Consider the following 19062-nt stretch of genomic DNA (forward strand, 5'->3'; position numbering starts at 1 on the left):
ATTCTCATTCTTAGCTATTCCTTAATCTCCACTCTGTAATCCCATAACTTCTTTGAGAAACATATATGTTCAAGTAAACAACAAGACCAAGACCGAAGCTAGATAAACCAAAACAAAACAAAACAAAACAGAGCAGATTTAATGAGCCTTCATGATGGACATTTTACTAAACGAAGCGCAGTCAAAGATTCCGAGAAATGTAACTTCTTAGACAATATGGCAGAAGGAATCGGTATTATTAAGGATATTAAATTAGCGAAGGAAAATTAAAATCAAGCTTTAATATGCAAGGAAAAAGGACAGTGCACCTGTCGAATTACATAATAGTTACTTCAATAAGACAAGATTAACAATCAATTCAGCATTTTTATCTACACGTGGCCATTTGCTGGAGAATGATCGAGTATAGCATTTGGTCGAAGGGTACGGCAATCAATTAATTCGATCTGGACAATTGTAATTAACAAAAATAATTCTGAAAAGTAAATCATGCATCCATTCCCTACTCTTTTTTAATATCTTTTCCAAGCAAGAAAAAAAAATAGTATAAAACTCAGGCAAGCTACAGAACTAGCCTTCGACCTCTGCGTGGTGGATGATTGAATGTTTGCTTCATATCAAGCTTAGATATGTTCAGCTAGAACCAGGGCTGCAACTCTTCGCAAGGAGTCGGAAACTTTCTTGATGTCGGATACAGTGTGACCTGCCGAAACAAATAAGCGAATGCCAACGGGAAGATGGCACTTATCCAGAACTGACCTTTTTGTGCTAACAACAAAGACAGAATCTTCCCTAAGTGCCTGGACCAAGTCAGAAATTGTCAAAGAGAATGCATAATTTGGTATGCTTGTGAATGATAGTCCAACAGCTTACCTTTTCGGCAATTTTGTTTAGAAGTTCCAAGTCACACTTGGAGGAACTCGTTGATTTTTTAAGTTTTAGGAAGACAAGGGGTGATGATGGATCACTTGCAATTGTCAAACCTGGTATATCTGATAACCCTGCACTCCAAAAAAGTTTAAATTTCCATGAGTAAGAGAGGTAACTCAAACCAAAGTAGCAAATATATTCTTACATATTTTGGGTTCAATATTTAGTTTCCAACTATGTGATATAAAGCAAAACTAAGAATCTGATAATAAATCAAACATTTAATGCCATCAAAACACACTAGTTGAGATAGAATGAAGATGACAAGTTGAATATTCCGTGTAAGAACATATGAAAGCTTTCATTCTCAGATACTGGCTAATAATATTGGATGGAATACCAGAAAGTATGAAGTCAAACTCATCTCAGACAACTAAAATGACATGCAACAACAAGAAAACTGAACCCATGTGTATGTATAATCACATGGCTGGAATAGAGACTGCACTGGAGTGCAGTCATTGTTCAGTGAGCGCACATACCATAATGCTACAGCATACAGATTTTCCAAATTTATCATCAAGTAGGTCCAACCAGTACGAGAGAAAAAAAAAAGTGACATGGGAAAAGGAATAAACACTATGAAGGTGCCATATGCATTTAAAAGCAATAAATTTTCTTGGAAAAAAGAATTCACCTTTCCAGAGCAGAGAAACATTGCTCCTTAATGTTGTGAGAACAGTTGGATTATCCTCTAAGTAGTTCACAGCAGCAACTGCAGCACTTGCAAGATAGGGAGGTAAAGATGCAGAAAAGACGTATCCAGAGCTACTCAAACGCTGCAAATACCATCAGTCAAAAAGAGTCACTGACATGATTCTGCAATTCATGTTAGCTAGAGCTACATTCGTACCTGGTGATCAACTACTCTGGCACTTCCAATGCAAAACCCCCCATCGGTGGCCAATGCATTTCCCATACCAGCAGTTATTATATCAATCTTCTCAATCTGTAAGATCAATCAATTACAAACTGCGTCAAAATGGTGTATAGAATGTGGGAAAACAAAGGTTAGACATACTGATACTCCATAATGCTCAGCAAGACCTCGTCCAGTGTTTCCAAGTACACCAAAGGAATGGCTTTCTTCCAATATGACCCGAAAGCGGTACTTCTCTTTTAGCCGCATAATTTCATTTAATGGGGCAACTTGACCAGAATTCTGGTTTAAAGATATTAAGATGTTTTATTTTTTTGGTATTTCAAATATAAGAAATTGCCTATCTAGAAAGTGGGCTACTAAAAGAGTTCATATTGACGATGATGTTGATGACAAATCTAAAAGGAACCATCCACTGGGACAAGATAAGTTTTGCAGTGGAGAGTTGAGTTACTAATAGCTGGATGAAACAGGGAAAGAAACTATGGTGAAAATCATTAATACCTGGTAAAGTGCTTCAACAACAATATAGCGTCTAATCTTTTCTGCTTGCCTATTTCCACGAGTCAATTTCTCTAAAGTGCCCTCTAGTGATGTCATATCATTATGCTTGAAGTAAACAACAGTACTTCTTGAGAGATAAAGCCCATTTTGCACTCCCCAATGAACACCCTCATCTCTGTAAAATCAAGCAAAACATAAGTTTATTGTGGGATTTAACTATGTGAATCAGTCTGGTAGACCCATTTATGTATGTAATCTAACAAAATACTCAATTGGACAACTAGAAAATTGAACAAAGAAATCATGACAAGTGATCCATTATATGGAGGAATGATTTTGGTTCATGGGAGCTATTACTTTGTTCATTTAATGATAAGCTCAAGGATCTTGACTATGGAAACTAATGATGACGGGAATAGTCTTTCAAATGCAACCAAAAAGATCGACAAAGAATTGAAGTGCCAAAGCCATGACCTATTTAAAGGCATTAATATAGGATTTTCATCAATAAGCACAAATTTTCTCGACTATGGAAGCTAATGATGATGGGAATACAGTCTTTCAAATGCAACCAGAAGGATCAACAACAAAGAATTGAAGTGACAAAGTCAATGACCTATTTAAAGGCAACAATGTAGGATTTTCAGTCACTGATATTTAGATTTTCAATCACTGATATGAAGCAGCATAAATACTGCATGGAATAAAACGTCAACAACAGTGTGATACTTTTTCCATTTAATTTCTTCAGAATTAATGACAAATAAAGCACATATTTGCTCCATTTATCGAGGGAGAAAGGAAAAAATAGCCCAATCTTTAGAATAACAGTCAGTTGTATATTTTAGGCAATACTATTAACATATGAAATGATATACAAAGATTATATGAGAAGATAACTTACGCAACAATAATGTCTCCTTTCTTACAAAATGCTGGAATGACACTGAAAATGGTTGAGATGCCATAAGAGTAGAGTATTGAATCTGGAGTACCCATGAACTTTGCAATTCTCGTCTCACAATCAAGGTGGACATCTATAGTGTGCAAGTTATTAGTTCAGAACTAATTGTTTAGTATATTGTTCCAAAGAATAAGTGAACCATCATCAGTATAAAGTATGAATGAAAAATAACAAGACTGACCAATTGTTCCATAGAAACCACGAGGACCACAAGAACCGACGCCATACTTTTCTAGTGAGGCAACACATGAATCCTGAAATATATACTTGTATGACATATTTTTGTGAAGTAATAACAAGAAATTACATGGAGAAAAATTAGGAGTTGATTCTCACAATTATCTTATCATTGCCTATAAGTCCTAGATAGTTTGCCGAAGCAAAATTCACAACTTTCTTTCCATCAATTACCGTGTGTGGCCCTGCAGCACTGCATCAAACATTTCTTAGTAGGAGGAAAATATGGATGGATGTATTATGAAGTTTCATCATTTAAAGCTTTATCTCAACAAGGAAACAAATAAAAACATGTATGCATAAAATCATGACACGAATAAGTTGTATCGGTTCTTTTGCACCTGATGCACACACACAATAAAAAAGATAATGATAATAATAATAAATAAAATCACATCAGGTTGTCAAATCAAATAGAAGGAGAGAACCTTTTATTTATATAGTTATGTAAATTTTATTACCTAGTTGCACTAAGCTACGTCATAAGACTAGAAAGGTTAAAAAACAACCAACTTGAGGAGCCTAAGTTTCTGAAGTAATATTTAAACAATTTTTTAGTAGGAACTGAGGTTGAGGATCAGTGTTTGTTGGTACTTAAACTCACATAGAAAAATTAAATGCTATGCAAGTCTTAGGAAAATCATTGTACTTTCTCTTCTAACCTCCCTAAATTTCACGAAAACCCAAAAATGACTAAAAAGATCGTAAACTACCAAATATGAGTTCCTAAATATAGAATTGCCAAAGCACTTTCAAGGATTACCAAGTACCGACCACCCCAACTTTTGGCAATGTCCCAATGCATATATTGTGTTTGAATCCTAACAATGCAAGCAATATATTCTCAGTCAAGCTGAGTTAATCCATGCCAGTCTAGTCCAATATGGCTACTGAATAGAAATGGTGAGAATACAATGCCCAGATGAGTTTCTTTCCTAATTTCTTAATCTTTCAGGATAAGTGGAAGAATAGAGCCTTTCAGAAGTTGTAATATAAATATTAACCTCATATATTTCAAAAATTAACAAAGATTGATATGTTATAATGACTCAACTACGTGAACATCGTAAAATAATTCTAAGATTCTAGCTACCTTTCTAAGGTTGGAGGCTCAACTTTCATTTCCTCAGTGATAGGCGGATGAAGGGATTCAGGAACCCATTCTTCACAAAGATCATCTATTTCCTACGGAAAGAAAATAAGATTTGCAGAAGTTATCTTTAGATGTACAATGCCATAATGATTAAAGGCATATCCACTAGGAATCTGAATATCAACATTGGTGAACCAGAAAATCTAGAAAATCATGGAAGGAGAAATGGATGAATTCCTTTTTATCTTTAGAAGGCAATTAGTGGACCTGTAGCAAAAGTAACAATTCCAAAAAGTAGACAAACCTTTTCAGTTAGGGGTTTCTTGGGCGGCTTGTAACTTTTTCTTGTTAGTTGGAACAGTATGACAGCTATAAGTAGCACTTCAACAACTAAGTGTCCTTCAATCAAGAAAAAACCAACATAATGTCAACATATACCCGGTAATGAGAAACATGGAAAAATTAAAACCACATAAAGTTTCATTTTCAGAGACATGGAAGAACAGTTCATACCATCTATGTGAACACCAAAGACAACAGCTCGGGCAAGCGGAGCATCAAAAACCACAGATACCCAATCCAGCGCTGCAGTGGTCATGCTAATTACAGCAGCGGCCATAAACTCCACCTTCGAATTGAATGGAGGAAGAGTATCACAGCTAACTGTAGTGATATGATTACAGTAACACAGTAATCTAATCTATAATTGCACCAATAAATGACGAGTATGCAATAAACAATAATAAGAGTAGGGTTAAGAATTTGTGTATCTCCGGTTGAAGCGTCGGGCTTGCCGACTGTCTTTAGAGAATTTATTGCCGCCCACGGTGCAGAGGCTCTCCGGCAAAATCCTCCCAAGATCCGACAACCGCTCGCGCCGTTTGTAGGTGCACTCCAAGACGAATGCCGCACTCGGACTCAACCTCAGATCGCAGAAACCAAGCCTCAGAACTCAAACTCGGGAAGAAGAAAGGAGAAAGCAGAGAGCATAGGAATGCTTTGCTTTGGAGTGATTTGAGAAGGAGCAAAGGAAGTGTATAAATACACTTCGAAACAGTGCACGCACCAAAGCGTACGTCGCTTTGCTTCCTCACGAGAACAGGACCGCGTCGCTTCGTTCACGCGGACAGAAATAGTGCGTCGCGCTGTGTAAGCAAACCAGACAGGAAAAAACAAAAAGAAACCGGCCCGCCCGCAAGCGTAAGGCCCACGAGCTGGGGATTTGCACCCCCCTGCGCGCGATGATCGCGTGCGTCGCGCCCGGTTTATGGATTTCCGGCTCGAACCCCCCCAAATCACCTGATTTGGGTTCAGCCCGCGCATGCGTGTAGGCCCCCTTAACATTGCTAAGCATGGATGGAAGGGCTCCATATATAAGTCCTTCCAACCTTCTTAGCTTGGCAATGTGGGACTAAAAACCAAAGGAAATAGTTTGAATTAAAACTTCAACAATCCCCCACTAATTCAAATTATTTTGATCGAAAATAAAGATATGTTCTGAGGCTTGGTTGCAATGAGCTTTTAGTGAAAATATCTTCCGGTTTGAATTTTCACCTAAGTACACCAATCTTATTCACATAGGTTTGAAGAGAACTGAGTCTTGATCTTAAACCTTTTATATGTGAAAATCAATTGGTAACAACTCATCACTGGCGACAGTTGAATCCTTCTGGGTTGGTGCATTACGGTCATGCCACCGAATCTTGTTTCATAAGTGCTAAGGAGAGTTGCCTAGACCCCCCACACTGCGGCCCCATAGTTACACTTACATAGGTGAGTTCTCCAAGGATGTACTGCAAGCATCCTGTCATTAAGACCTTGAACTCATTAAGAGCTCCTAAGCTCATCCTTACTAGCAGTCAAGCATCTATCCAGGGAAGAGACTATGAGATTATATCTCAATCAATTTGATGCTTACGATTCATCCTTATAGCTTGTTTATACCACATTGAACCTACTTCTTGGGATCTCCAATCAGATAGGTTGGGTTGCTGCTATAGATGAATCCAGGACAGGTCTCAGTCCCATTCCCTTACTGTATCTCTTGATTTTCTCATAATCAAGCCCTTTAGTGAGTGGATCAGCAATATTGTCCTTTGAACTTACAAAGTCCAATGACACCACTCCAAGAGACACTAACTCATGAATAGACTTTAATCGTATTCGTACATGTCTCTTCTGTTTCTGGTTATACTTGGAGCTTCTAATCTGAGCTATTGTTGTTTGATTATCACAGTGTATTGAAATAGAAGGTATTGGCTTCATCATCAAGGGAATTTCAGAAAGAAGACCCTTCAACCAATCAGCTTCAGTTACTGTGGTATCTAAAGCACACAATTCTGCCTCAGATGTAGAACGGGTTATAATCGTCTGTTTAACAAACCTCCAAGCAACTGCACCGCCTCCAAGTGTAAAGACATAACCAGTAATGCCTTTACACTCAGCAGTGTCCGCTATCTAACTAGCATCACTATATCCCTCCAGGACTGCAGGGAATCTCCCATACCACAAGCCCAAGGATATAGTGCCTTTTAGGTATCTGAGTAATCTGTCTAATGCATCCCAATGCGTTCTGTCCGGACAGCTGGTAAACCTGCTCAATTTCGATATAGCAAAAGAAATATCAGGTCTAGAACAATTTGCTAAATACATTAGACTACCTATTATTTGTAAGTATCTTAATTGAGACACTGCCACACCACTCTTATTCTTGTGGAGAGTTTTTGAAGAATCATACGGTGTGACTACAGATTTAACTTGGCTATAGCCATATTTCTCTAATACTCTCTTAATATAGAGTGACTGAAAAATTGCTATTCCATCAGTTGATCGAGTCAACTTCAGCCCTAAAATCATATCAGCACAACCCATATCCTTCATATCAAACTTACCACTTAAGAGGGTCTTAGTCTCATTAATAATAGAAAGGTTAGAACCAAAAAGTAGAATATCATCTACATATAAACATAAGATAATACAACTATCACCTTTCATTTTAGCATACACACATTTATCAGAGTCATTCATTTCAAAGTCAAACGATAGCATAGCACTATCAAATTTTTCGTGCCACTGCTTTGGGGCTTGCTTCAAACCATAAAGAGATTTAACTAACCTATAGACTTTATTCTCATTTCCAGAAACTACATGTCCCTCAGGCTGATCCATATATATCTCTTCTTGAATATCTCCATTAAGAAATGCCGTTTTGACATCCATTTGATGAACCTCAAGATGATATATAGATGTCAATGCTATCAACACTCGGATTGTAGTAATTCTAGTAACAGGAGAATAAGTGTCAAAATAGTCAATCCCTTCTTTCTGTTTAAATCCCTTAGCAACTAGGCGGGCTTTGAATTTATCTACTAACCCATCAGGTTTTAGTTTTCTCTTAAACACCCATTTACATCCTATAGTGTTACACCCAGGAAGTAAATCTACCAACTCCCAAGTGGCATTAGAGATAATAGAGTTCATTTCATTTTTAATTGCCTCTTTCCACTGCTTAGCTTCAGGAGAAGTCATAGCATCTCTATATGTCACAGGGTCACCTTCTATATTATAGGTGATAAAGTCCTGACCTAAATCCGTAGACACACGTTGCCTCTTGCTTCTCCTCAGTTCTGTACACTCACTAGATTCATCTAGTCTAGAGTGACTTGAGGAAGGTATACCTTCTACGGATAATGGGGCCTCTTCGGAAGCAGGCTTATCTCTAGTAGGAATACTAGATATAGACTGAGGTGTTCTTGTCTTCATAGGAAATATATCCTCAAAAAATGTAGCATCGCGAAGTTCGACAATAGTATTTGCATCTATTCCAGAAATTTCTGATTTAATAATCAGAAATCTATATGCAATACTATTTTGAGCATAACCCAAGAAGATACCATCTACGGTCTTTGGACCAAGTTTTTTCCTTCTGTGTTCAGGTACTAGTACCTTTGCAAGGCACCCCCACACTTTAAGGTATTTCAAACTTGTCCTCCGGCCTTTCCAAAGCTCATATGGGCTTTTATCCCTAGACCTCATGGGGATTCTATTTAACACATGGCATGCAGTGTATAGAGCTTCCCCCCACATGAAATTGGGTAACCCAGAACTGCCTAACATGGAATTAATCATATCTTCAAGGGTTCGATTTTTTCGTTCTGCTATACCGTTGGATTGAGGACTATATAGAGCAGTTACCTCGTGAATTATACCTGTATCTTGACAAAATTTTTGAAACAGGTTCGAGATAAACTCTCCACCCCTATCAGACCTTAGTATCTTAAAAGATTTATTTGTTTGATTCTCAGCTTCAGATTTAAAAATCATAAATTTATCTAAAGCTTCATCCTTAGTTTTCAGCAAATAAACATAACAATAACGAGAGTGATCATCAATGAAGGTGATGAAATACCTTTTATGATCTCTCGTTATTACACCGTTAAACTCACAACAGTCAGTATGTATCAATTCTAAAATATCATAATTTCTCTCAACTGATTTGAAGGGTTTTCGGGTTTGTTTATATTGCACACAAACTTCACATTTTTTCTTATCATTTATAGCATGCTTAGGAATCATGTCTAGGTTCATCATCCTTTTCACGGTATTAAAATTGACATGTCCTAATCTGTCATGCCATATATCATAAGACTCAATGTTATATGAACAACCAATATCAGTAGATTTATTTAAGGTAGCATTTTCTACATTGAGTTTAAATAAACCTTCATTAAGGTAACCTTTTCCAATCAAGGTTCCTAAATGTAATATTACAACTTTATTACATTTAAAGTTCAACTCATAACCAGCACGGACTAACTTTGACCCGCTAATCAAATTCCGATGGACCGCTAGAACATGATGCACCTCACGCAGTGACAGGACTTTTCCAGAGGTGAACCTCAGGTCAACTTGTCCTATCCCAAACACCCTGGCTGCAGAATGGTTCCCCATGGTCACGGAAGTGCCTTCAATTACCTGATAAGTAAGGAAGGCAGAGCGATCAGCACAACAGTGCACATTAGCACCTGTATCAACTAACCATTCATTAGGTTGATAGATCAAGTTTAGTTCGGGTTTGAAGGTAACAAACCTATTGCTGGTGTTGTCACTAGCAGTCACGACATTTGCTTGTGCCTTGATGTTGGACTTATGCTTTGGTTTTTCTCCTTGTCCTTCCGCTTAGGGCAGAATTTGGCATAATGTCCAATTTGTCCACATGCCCAGCACGGCTTGGTTACATTTTTCTTTTGAACCTTTGGTTTGGGTTTCATCTTGTTCTTCATTTTCTGATTTTTGAATTTTTTCTTGTTAGATGAGACTACTACATTTGCCTTTGGAATAAAATCCATAGGCATTCTTGTATCATCATTTTTATGTTGCTTCCGATGTTCTTCTTCGATATTTAAGGCAATCATCAAATCTTCTAGAGAGATTTTACCTCTCCGATGTTTAAGAGTCATGCCAAAATCTTTCCAACTCGGAGACAATTTTTCGATGATTGATAAGACCTGAAATTTTTCAGGTAATGGCATATCTCCTTCGGCAAGACCATGAATTTGAACTTGGAATTCATGTGTCTGCTCAATTACAGATTTGCCTTCAACCATTTTGAAGTTTAGGAATTTTGCGACAGTGTACTTTTCTAAACCAGAATCTTTGGAGTTGTATTTTTTATCCAAAGATTTCCACAGCTCTTTAGCTGAAGAGGTTGAGCAGTACACATCAAATAGTGCGTCTGAGAGGGCAGACAAGATCCTCCCATGGCAGAGATAATCCCTTTGCTTAAACCTCTCTATGGCAGCACTACGGGCAGGTTCCTCTTCATTAGGTGAAGGAGGATCTGTTTCTATAACGGAGAATAGCCCTAACGTAGTAAGCCAAAATTTCATCCGTTGTTGCCAACGTCTGAAGTTTTGCCCGAAAAATCTTTCGGGTCGGGCACTAGCCTCATCAGACCCTGTTACCCTATCATTCATCATGTCTATTGATGCTACAATAAATTCTCTAAAATTATAGTGATATGATTACAGTAACACAGTAATATAATCTATAATTGCACCAATAAATGACGAGCATGCAATAAACGGTAATAAGAGTAGGGTTAAGAATTTGTGTATCTCCGGTTGAAGCGTCGGGCTTGCTGACTGTCTTTAGAGAATTTATTGCCGCCCACGGTGCAGAGGCTCTCCGGCAAAATCCTCCCAAGATCCGACAACCGCTCGCGTCGTTCGTAGGTGCACTCCAAGACGAACGCTGCACTCGGACTCAACCTTAAATCGCAGAAACCAAGCCTCAGAACTCGAACTCGGGAAGAAGAAAGGAGAAAGCAGAGAGCAGAGGAATGCTTTGCTTTGGAGTGATTTGAGAAGGAGCAAAGGAAGTGTATAAATACACTTCGAAACAGTGCACGCACCAAAGCGTATGTCGCTTTGCTTCCTCACGAGAACAGGACCGCGTCGCTTCGTTCACGCGGACAGAAACAGTGCGTCGCGCTGTTTTGCTTTCTCACGGGAACAGAACCAAACCGAAATAGATAAACCAGGTAAGCAAAACAGACTGGCAAGAATAAACCTGGCCGCACGCAATGATCGTGCCCGGTTTATGGATTTCCGGCTTAAATCTCTCGAAATCACCTGATTTGGGTTCAGCCCGCGCATGCGTATAGGCCCCCTTAACATTGCTAAGCATGGATGGAAGGGCTCCATATATAAGTCCTTCCAACCTTCTTAGCTTGGCAATGTGGGACTAAAAACCAAAGGAAATAGTTTGAATTAAAACTTCAACACTAACTTCATGGATACACAATCCCCCAAAACAAGACAATGCGGGACTCTATCCAATGAGACGCAATCCACCACAAATCTTCTTGCTGCTCCAAACGAATCTAGATAAACAAATCCAAGAAAAAAAATCTTCAAGCTAATTTCACCCAAAAGTAGGTCAATTCTCATACAGTATGGTTGAAAATTAATCAATGAGCAAATCAAACTGCCCAAATGACATTCAACCCCAAGAAAGCCGAACAAGGGAGCGCCTTTTTCACTCGATCTAACCTCTTAATTCGAAAATAAATATATAGACCGAAATCAAAGAAGAGTTCAAACAGATACCTTGCAGGATGCATGGATCCAAAACCACAAAGCACCAGCAATAAGAAAAAGGAAGAAAGAACTTCGACGCACCTGCGGTGCTCTAACCCTAACAAAATGCTGAACGGTTGACGCCTGAGGTCAAATCTCCAACGGCCAACCTTAAATAGAGGGAGAGCGATCGAGAAAGAAGAGCTTCTCACAGATTCAAATGCAGGGAGGATCGGAGGAAAAGGTCGTCCCTTCTTCCGAGACTTGGACGACGATCGAGAGCGACGATGCGATCGTCTCTATCGCATCCTAATGACGAAACAGCCACCCAACTTAAAAGTATCGAGAACGGTCTTTAGCCAGCAAAAGGACTGAAGAGAGTATTTAAGGAAGATTGTATCTTCTTAGTTTTATGTCGACGTTAGGCCACCGATGGGTAGCGGAAGATTGTGACGGTGGGACCGTTGTGTATTGGCTTTGAGGAGTCGGGTACACTCACGCGTCTCCAGCGAGAGAGTGGTGAGTATTCAGGATGCTGAGTCCCGTATATCTAATAAATATTTGATATAAAAAAATTTCATACCAAAATTTCATCTTAATTTTACAAAATTTTAATATTGATATGGTACATTAAAAATGATATTTTTTCCAACAGCAGGGTATATATTTTCTCGATTTGACACTCAGAGGCGTAATTTGTCTTATAATTGTTTTTGTTTAAAATGTCATTTTCGTTTAATTAATTTAATTGGTTTAATTATGGTGTACCCAACAAACACTAACCAACCACTTCTTCCAAACCAATATCTAGTTATTATTGTGCTTGATTAATAAATCAATACAAACTTCTCTCTTTTTTCAGTCAATGATTTTGTCTTTAATTTTTTTCCCACGCATTCCCATTGCAGAGTTAGTGGTGTGGTTGAATTCTCCTTTACAAACCCGACCCAGTTTAGAACGATTAGTTCGACGGTTTTAAACCATAGGTTGGACGGTTTAGAATTGTGGAGTCAACCTTTAATTTTAATCATTTTAGACGATTATGATTCATAATTGTTAGTTCACAATTTGTGCATGGTTTGTCATAGTTCATTATTCGTGCAACTTTGTCATCTGAAAGTTATATTCCTTACATTCTTTTTTCGGCTCTGGTCTAAGCGTCGAATAATACTTAGACTTCCAATGAGTTAGAAGATAAAGTTGATTATCATTCATCTAATATGTTATTGTCGACATTAATGTTTGTTCTACAACAACTATTGACACTAGACAAGAAAAAAATATTTTAGCAATCGTGGGAGGACGAGAAAACTTTGAGCCTTCTATGACCACCACTTTAGGACATCAAAATCAACCATAAAATCAAAATAAATCACAAAATAATTCTAAAATTCATGTATGGTACTTTTAAAAATTCATAAATACTACTACAAATATTTCATTGTTGTGAAAATAAATATATATTAGTATAATTAATATTTTGTGTAAAATGAACATAATAATTCTCTATATTAAAATGAATCTACTAACAATTCATACGTTGAGTTCCGACAGGTTGGTATATCTCATTCTATTATTTTTACAAAATTTACCTCATTATTTCATTATAGATGGATGCAGTCATAAATAGGAAATAATATTTCTATTTAGTTTAATATGATTTGTTAAAATTCTTAATTCATCTTGAATATATAAATTTAAAACATGACAAACACAATAAATAAGAAAAAAATAAACCACCAATAACATGTTGACATATAAATTTAAGTTCTTCAATACTAGCATTATCAAATAATATTGAAAATATTTTATGAGTTAATCCATATTCTTCTAAAATTAAACATAATAATTATGAAATGTTATAGTTCACTATTCGTGTAATTTCGTCATCTGAAAGTTGTATTCCTTGCATTCTTTTTTCGGCTCTAGGCTAATCATCGAATAATGCTTAGGCTTCTAATGGGTCAGGAGATAAAGTTGATAATCATTCATCCAATATGTTACCGTTGATATTAACGTATGTTTCACAACAACTGTCGACACTGGACAAGTAAAAAAATATTTAGCAATCGTGGGGAGGACGAGAAAACTTTGAGCCTTCTGTGACCACCACTTTAGGACATCGAAATCAACGATAAAATCAAAATAAATCATAAAATAATTCTAAAATTCCTATATGGTACTTTTAAAAATTCACAAATACTAATACAAATATTTCATTGTTGTAAAAATAAATATATATTAGTATAATTAATATTTTGTGTAAAATGAACATAATAATTTTCTATATTAAAATGAATCTACTGACAATTCATATGTTGAATTCTAACATGTTGGTACATTACTTGAAATTTCTTTAGGTTTCATTCCATTATTTTTACAAAAATTTACTTTATTGTTTCATTATAGATGAATGCGACCATAAATAGGAAATAACATTTCAAATTAGTTGAATATGATTTATTAAAATTCTTAATCCATTTTGAATATATAAATTTAAAGCACGACAAATACAATGATTATGGAAGAATAAACCACCAATAACATGTTGATATATAAATTTAAGTTCTTCATTACTAGTATTATCAAATGATATTGAAAATATTTTATGAGTTAATCCATATTCTTCTAAAATTAAACATAATAATTATGAGATGTTGTGAGTATTATGTGATTCATAAAAAACTTTATAAGCTAACAATTTTTTTTGGATATTCTAGGAGTTATCAATTTAATGACAAGTAACATGAATGTGTTTGCCAATGATCATTCCAAATATCAAAACATTATTTAATTTACTAAAATTTTTAATTAATTTTTTTCTCTTGTTTTACTAATTTTTTAATTGCTTTTGTAACTATAGTTCTAGGAACACGTTTAGTAGATAGATTAAGCGATTCTTTATAAAAATCTTTGAAAGTACATTTAGATCCAAAACTAAATAAAAGATGTTTTATGAAAATAAATTTACCTTAATTTATTATCAGAATATAAAAATAAATTAGAATCATTACATCCTCCAGTGGAAAATCTAGATAATTATACTTGATCACGGTCAATTTCATATTCCATCAGGTGCTTTACTTCTACGTGTCGTTTCAACGACTCATAGACACCGCCGACTTAAAATTGTATGAAGTATTACAGTACTTACATTTTGCACGCAATTCTTCCGGTAGAAGAGTGACTTTATCAAAATGTCTAGTAAAAATAGAAGATTTTAAAAGAGGAACTTCTTGAACCTTAGGGGTGTGTTCAGTTCAAGTTATCATGTATAATCTTGGTTATATGATTATAATCACATAACTAAGGTTATGAGGAATAAAACATAACCAAATGTTATTTGGTTCAACCTAGGTAATGCAAGAAAAACTTGTTTGTTTGAAGGTTTTAATGAATAATCTAGTTTAATATTTTATTGTATTACCCTTAGTTACAAAAATAATCATATATTATTATTATTATTATTTTTCAAATCAACATTTTTCTTTTTTATGTTTTTTTACTTTTCCTTTTCACATTATTTTTTATTTTTATGTTTTTATGTGTTTTCTATTTTTTTTACGTTTATTATTTTTTTACGTTTTTTTTTATTTTTTAAACATTTTTTCTAATTTTTTTTTATTTTTTTAAGTTTTTCTCTTACCGAAAGGTATTTTTGGTAAAAAAAATTCGTTAATCCTGGAATCAAGAAAAACCATAGTTTTTAAGATTTTCTGATTCCAAGTTGTATACCCCTTTTACTAACGTATTGGGCATGGAACATTACTCGGGATCATCAATTACCTAAACCAAACAGGGTTTTCGTATATAACCTTAAATGGATAATTAGTGTTATCAAGGATAACCTCCAACCAAATGTAACATACCCTAGAAGTAATTGCATTGATACTTCCTTATATTTCGGATGTCACAATCAGATTCAGAAGTTGCTTGGTCTAATGATCGGTGGATTGAATGTTTGAATTTGCTATTTCCTTGTCCCTCCAAGATCGAGATGATGAACTTCCTCGCGCTCAGCCTCCTTCTCGCCCTCGGTCTCCTTCCATTGTAGTCAAAAACTCAAAAGAAGTAAAAAATGTTTAGAATTAGAGTAAAAAACGTGTAGAGATTGTAGAATTAAGAATGAGAGAAGAGAAGATATGTGTGAAAATAATAAAATGTTATCTATTTATAAAGTTTGGGGAGCAATGAACACTAAATTGTAGCTATTGATAAAAAAATGATCAAATGACTCAACCATTGAAAAAATATTAAAAAAAAAACTTTCTTTTTCATCCCAATGGCTAGAAACCTATGGTTCTAACGGTCGAATACAAAAAAACACTAAACTTAAACCACAGTTCGAATCGGTGGTTAACCGCCAATTGACTCGGACCATTGACCTGGACCCAGCTCCGGGCCTACTCTACTATCTCATTAGCATGGAATTTGCATTAGATTCCTCATTTCTCTCTTTTGTATTTTGATCTGTATCGGTTCTTTCCCAGCTTTAAGTTTGTTGTCAAACTCTGCTTTCTATTTAACTTGATGCATATCCTTGAAAATATTCCCTATGAGTAAGGTTGTAAATGAGAAAATCGAACTAAATTTTGTGTTATTATCAAACTTACTCATAAACATTTGGATTCGTTTACAACCTACTTGTAAGAAATTTTATTCATAAATTGATTTATCTTAATGTGGCAAAAAGGCGAAATCGCTCGTCCCCAGCGCCCCCGCCGCACCCGACCCAAGGCCATCACAAGGGAGGTAAATCATAGCATCCTGAGCGAGCATGTGGCAGGTGGGGTGAGTTGCACAGGGACCGGGGATTTACGCCCCGACTACCCCGAGTTTCGACCCCGCGACCTCATGTGGCAAGCATCCCACCACATACCAACTCGGATGACCTATGAGGTCAAATTGATTTATCTTAATGGTTCCCCCCATCGCATCTCTAATGAGAACCAAGATTGACTCATTTTGGTATTTGGTCAACAATTGCAAGACTCTCAGTTAGGTAGGCTGCTACTTTGTTTATCTTTACCTCGTCACATTTTCAAATTTCACTATGTAGTATCTACTTCCAATGCCGATAGGACAAGATCCCCCTCGACTTCGGTAGCACTTGAAGTCAAGTCACAATCTATCAAATTGAAATCCAAGAGAAGTTTTTGATCCACCCTTTGGCCCACACTCTTAGCCTATGGTCTTGTTTCGTGATCACATTTTTCTTTCTAAAAGCTTCCTTAAGTTCATTCCAGATATCTCTAAACATTGTATCATAAAAACATCTAAATATTTTATAAAATTTTTTACCGAATCGCATAGATAAATTTTTAAAATTATCAAATCACGTAGGTTATTTTTAAAACTCCACTTCCCATTTTACCCTTAATCAGTCGATTGATAAAAAAATTAATTGAATCGATTCCTGTTTGAAAATCAGTTGATTGATTTTTAACATCAATCAAATTGATTTCTCTTGACGCTGAAATTTCGAGTAAATCAGTCGACTGATGGTGAAAATCAATCGAATCAATTTTCTTCTATATCAAAGTCGATTTTAGGCAAAACTGGTTGATATATCAAATGATCTTATATTGACATGAAACTAATTTCTATGTATTCAGTTAGCTCTCTTAATTATATTAATGCCTTCAAACATTAATTTGACTCAATATATTGAGAGCAGTAATTTTTTGAATACGAATGCGCTCGAAAAATTTAATTCGTGGTCCATCAACTGATTTTGGACAAAATCAGCTGATGGACCAAACATCGTCGGATTGATATGAAATAGTTTTTATGTATTTGGTTAGTTTTTCTAATTATATTTATATCCTCACATCAATTTGACACTGAGATTAGTATTTTTTAAATACAAATATATTTGAAAAATTTAGTTTCTGTTCAAAAAATCACCGATCACAATATATTAAGTTAAATTGATATTTGATGATATGAATATAATTAGAAGAATTAGATGAACATATAGAAATTAGTTTCATGTCAATTCGAGGATGTTTGGTAAATCAGGTGATTTTGGGCTGATGGACTAAACATTCTCGAATTGAAATTAAACTAGTTCCTATGTGTTCATCTAGTTCTCCTGATTATATTCATACCCTCAAATATCAATTTAACCTAATATATTGAGAGCAGTAATTTTTTTTAAACACGAATGTGTTTGAAAAATCTAATTCATATTTAAAAAATTACTAATATTGATATATTAGGTTAAATTGATGTTTGAGTATATGAATATAATTAGGAGAACTAGCCGAACATATAGAAGCTAGTTTCATATCAGTCCGAGGTTATTTGGTTCATCGGTTGATTTTGCTCAATACTAGTTGATGAATCAAACGTTCTCATATTGACATGAAACTAGTTCTAATGTTTTCGTTTAGTTCTCCTTATTATATTCATGCCCTCAAATATCAATTTAACCTAATATATTGATAGTAGTAATTTTTTTAACACGAATTAGATTTTTTGAATATATTCATGTTCAAAAAATCATTGCTCCAAATATATTAAGTCAAATTAATGTTTGAGGGTATGAATATAATCAAGAGAACTAGACGAATATATAGAAACTAGTTTCATATCATTTTAAGTTGTCTAGGTCTATCAAATATCAATTTGACCAAATATATTGAGAGTAGTAATTTTTTTAACACTAATTAAAATTTTCAAATACATTCATGTTAAAAAAAAAACACTGCTTTCAATATATTAGATCAAATTGATCTTTGAGAGGATGAATATAATAAGGAGAATTAGCCGAACATATAGGAACTAATTTCATATTAATCTAATGTCATTTAATCTATTAACTCATTTTGGACAAAATCGACTGATAGATCAAACGACTTCGGATTGATATGAAATTAGCTCCTTTGTGTTTGGCTAGTTCTCCTGATTATATCTATGCTCTTAAATATCAATTTGACTCAATATATTGAGAGCTATGATTTTTTGAAAATGAATGTGTTTAAAAAATTTAATCCATTTTTAAAAAATCACTATTCTTAATATGTTGAGTTAAATTGATATTTGAGGCATAAATATAATCAAGAGAACTAGCCAAATATATAAAAACTAGTTTCAAGTCAATCCGATGATGTTTGGACTATCAATCGATTATACCCAAAATCGACTTTGAAATAGAAGTAAATCAATTCGACTGATTTTTATTATCAGTCGACTGATTTGCTTGAAACTTTAGAATAGAGAGAAATCAATTTGACTGGTGTTAAAAATTAGTCAACTGATTTTCAAATAGAAATCGATTAGACCAATTTTTTTTATCAATCAACTGATTAGGGGTAAAACGGAAAGTGAGTATATGATTTGGTAATTTTAAAACTAACCTACGTGATTTAAT

The 19062-nt window shown here is 35.1% G+C and overlaps 1 protein-coding gene across 4 annotated transcripts; it reads right to left on the reverse strand.

The window, feature by feature from the left end:
- Positions 1 to 430: 430 nt before the first annotated feature.
- On the reverse strand, positions 431 to 12042 carry LOC122024921 (long chain base biosynthesis protein 1b-like). Of its 4 annotated transcripts, XM_042583674.1 has the most exons (14): positions 11900 to 12042; positions 11718 to 11816; positions 5122 to 5236; positions 4913 to 5007; positions 4609 to 4700; positions 3615 to 3708; positions 3460 to 3532; positions 3219 to 3351; positions 2315 to 2489; positions 1952 to 2092; positions 1784 to 1879; positions 1568 to 1709; positions 874 to 1001; positions 431 to 800 (listed from the first exon to the last, which is right to left on the reverse strand). In XM_042583674.1, exons 3-14 carry the CDS (start codon positions 5225 to 5227, stop codon positions 624 to 626), a joined length of 1452 nt encoding a protein of 483 aa, XP_042439608.1. In that variant the 5' UTR covers positions 5228 to 5236; positions 11718 to 11816; positions 11900 to 12042; the 3' UTR covers positions 431 to 623. The 4 variants fall into 4 exon arrangements, with proteins under 4 accessions (XP_042439608.1, XP_042439614.1, XP_042439594.1 ...); XM_042583680.1 differs by lacking the exon at positions 11718 to 11816; XM_042583660.1 differs by having other exon boundaries at positions 11790 to 12042.
- Positions 12043 to 19062: the final 7020 nt, after the last annotated feature.

The sequence above is a fragment of the Zingiber officinale genome, chromosome 1A (genome assembly GCF_018446385.1).
Source record: "Zingiber officinale cultivar Zhangliang chromosome 1A, Zo_v1.1, whole genome shotgun sequence".
NCBI classification, from domain to species: domain Eukaryota; kingdom Viridiplantae; phylum Streptophyta; class Magnoliopsida; order Zingiberales; family Zingiberaceae; genus Zingiber; species Zingiber officinale.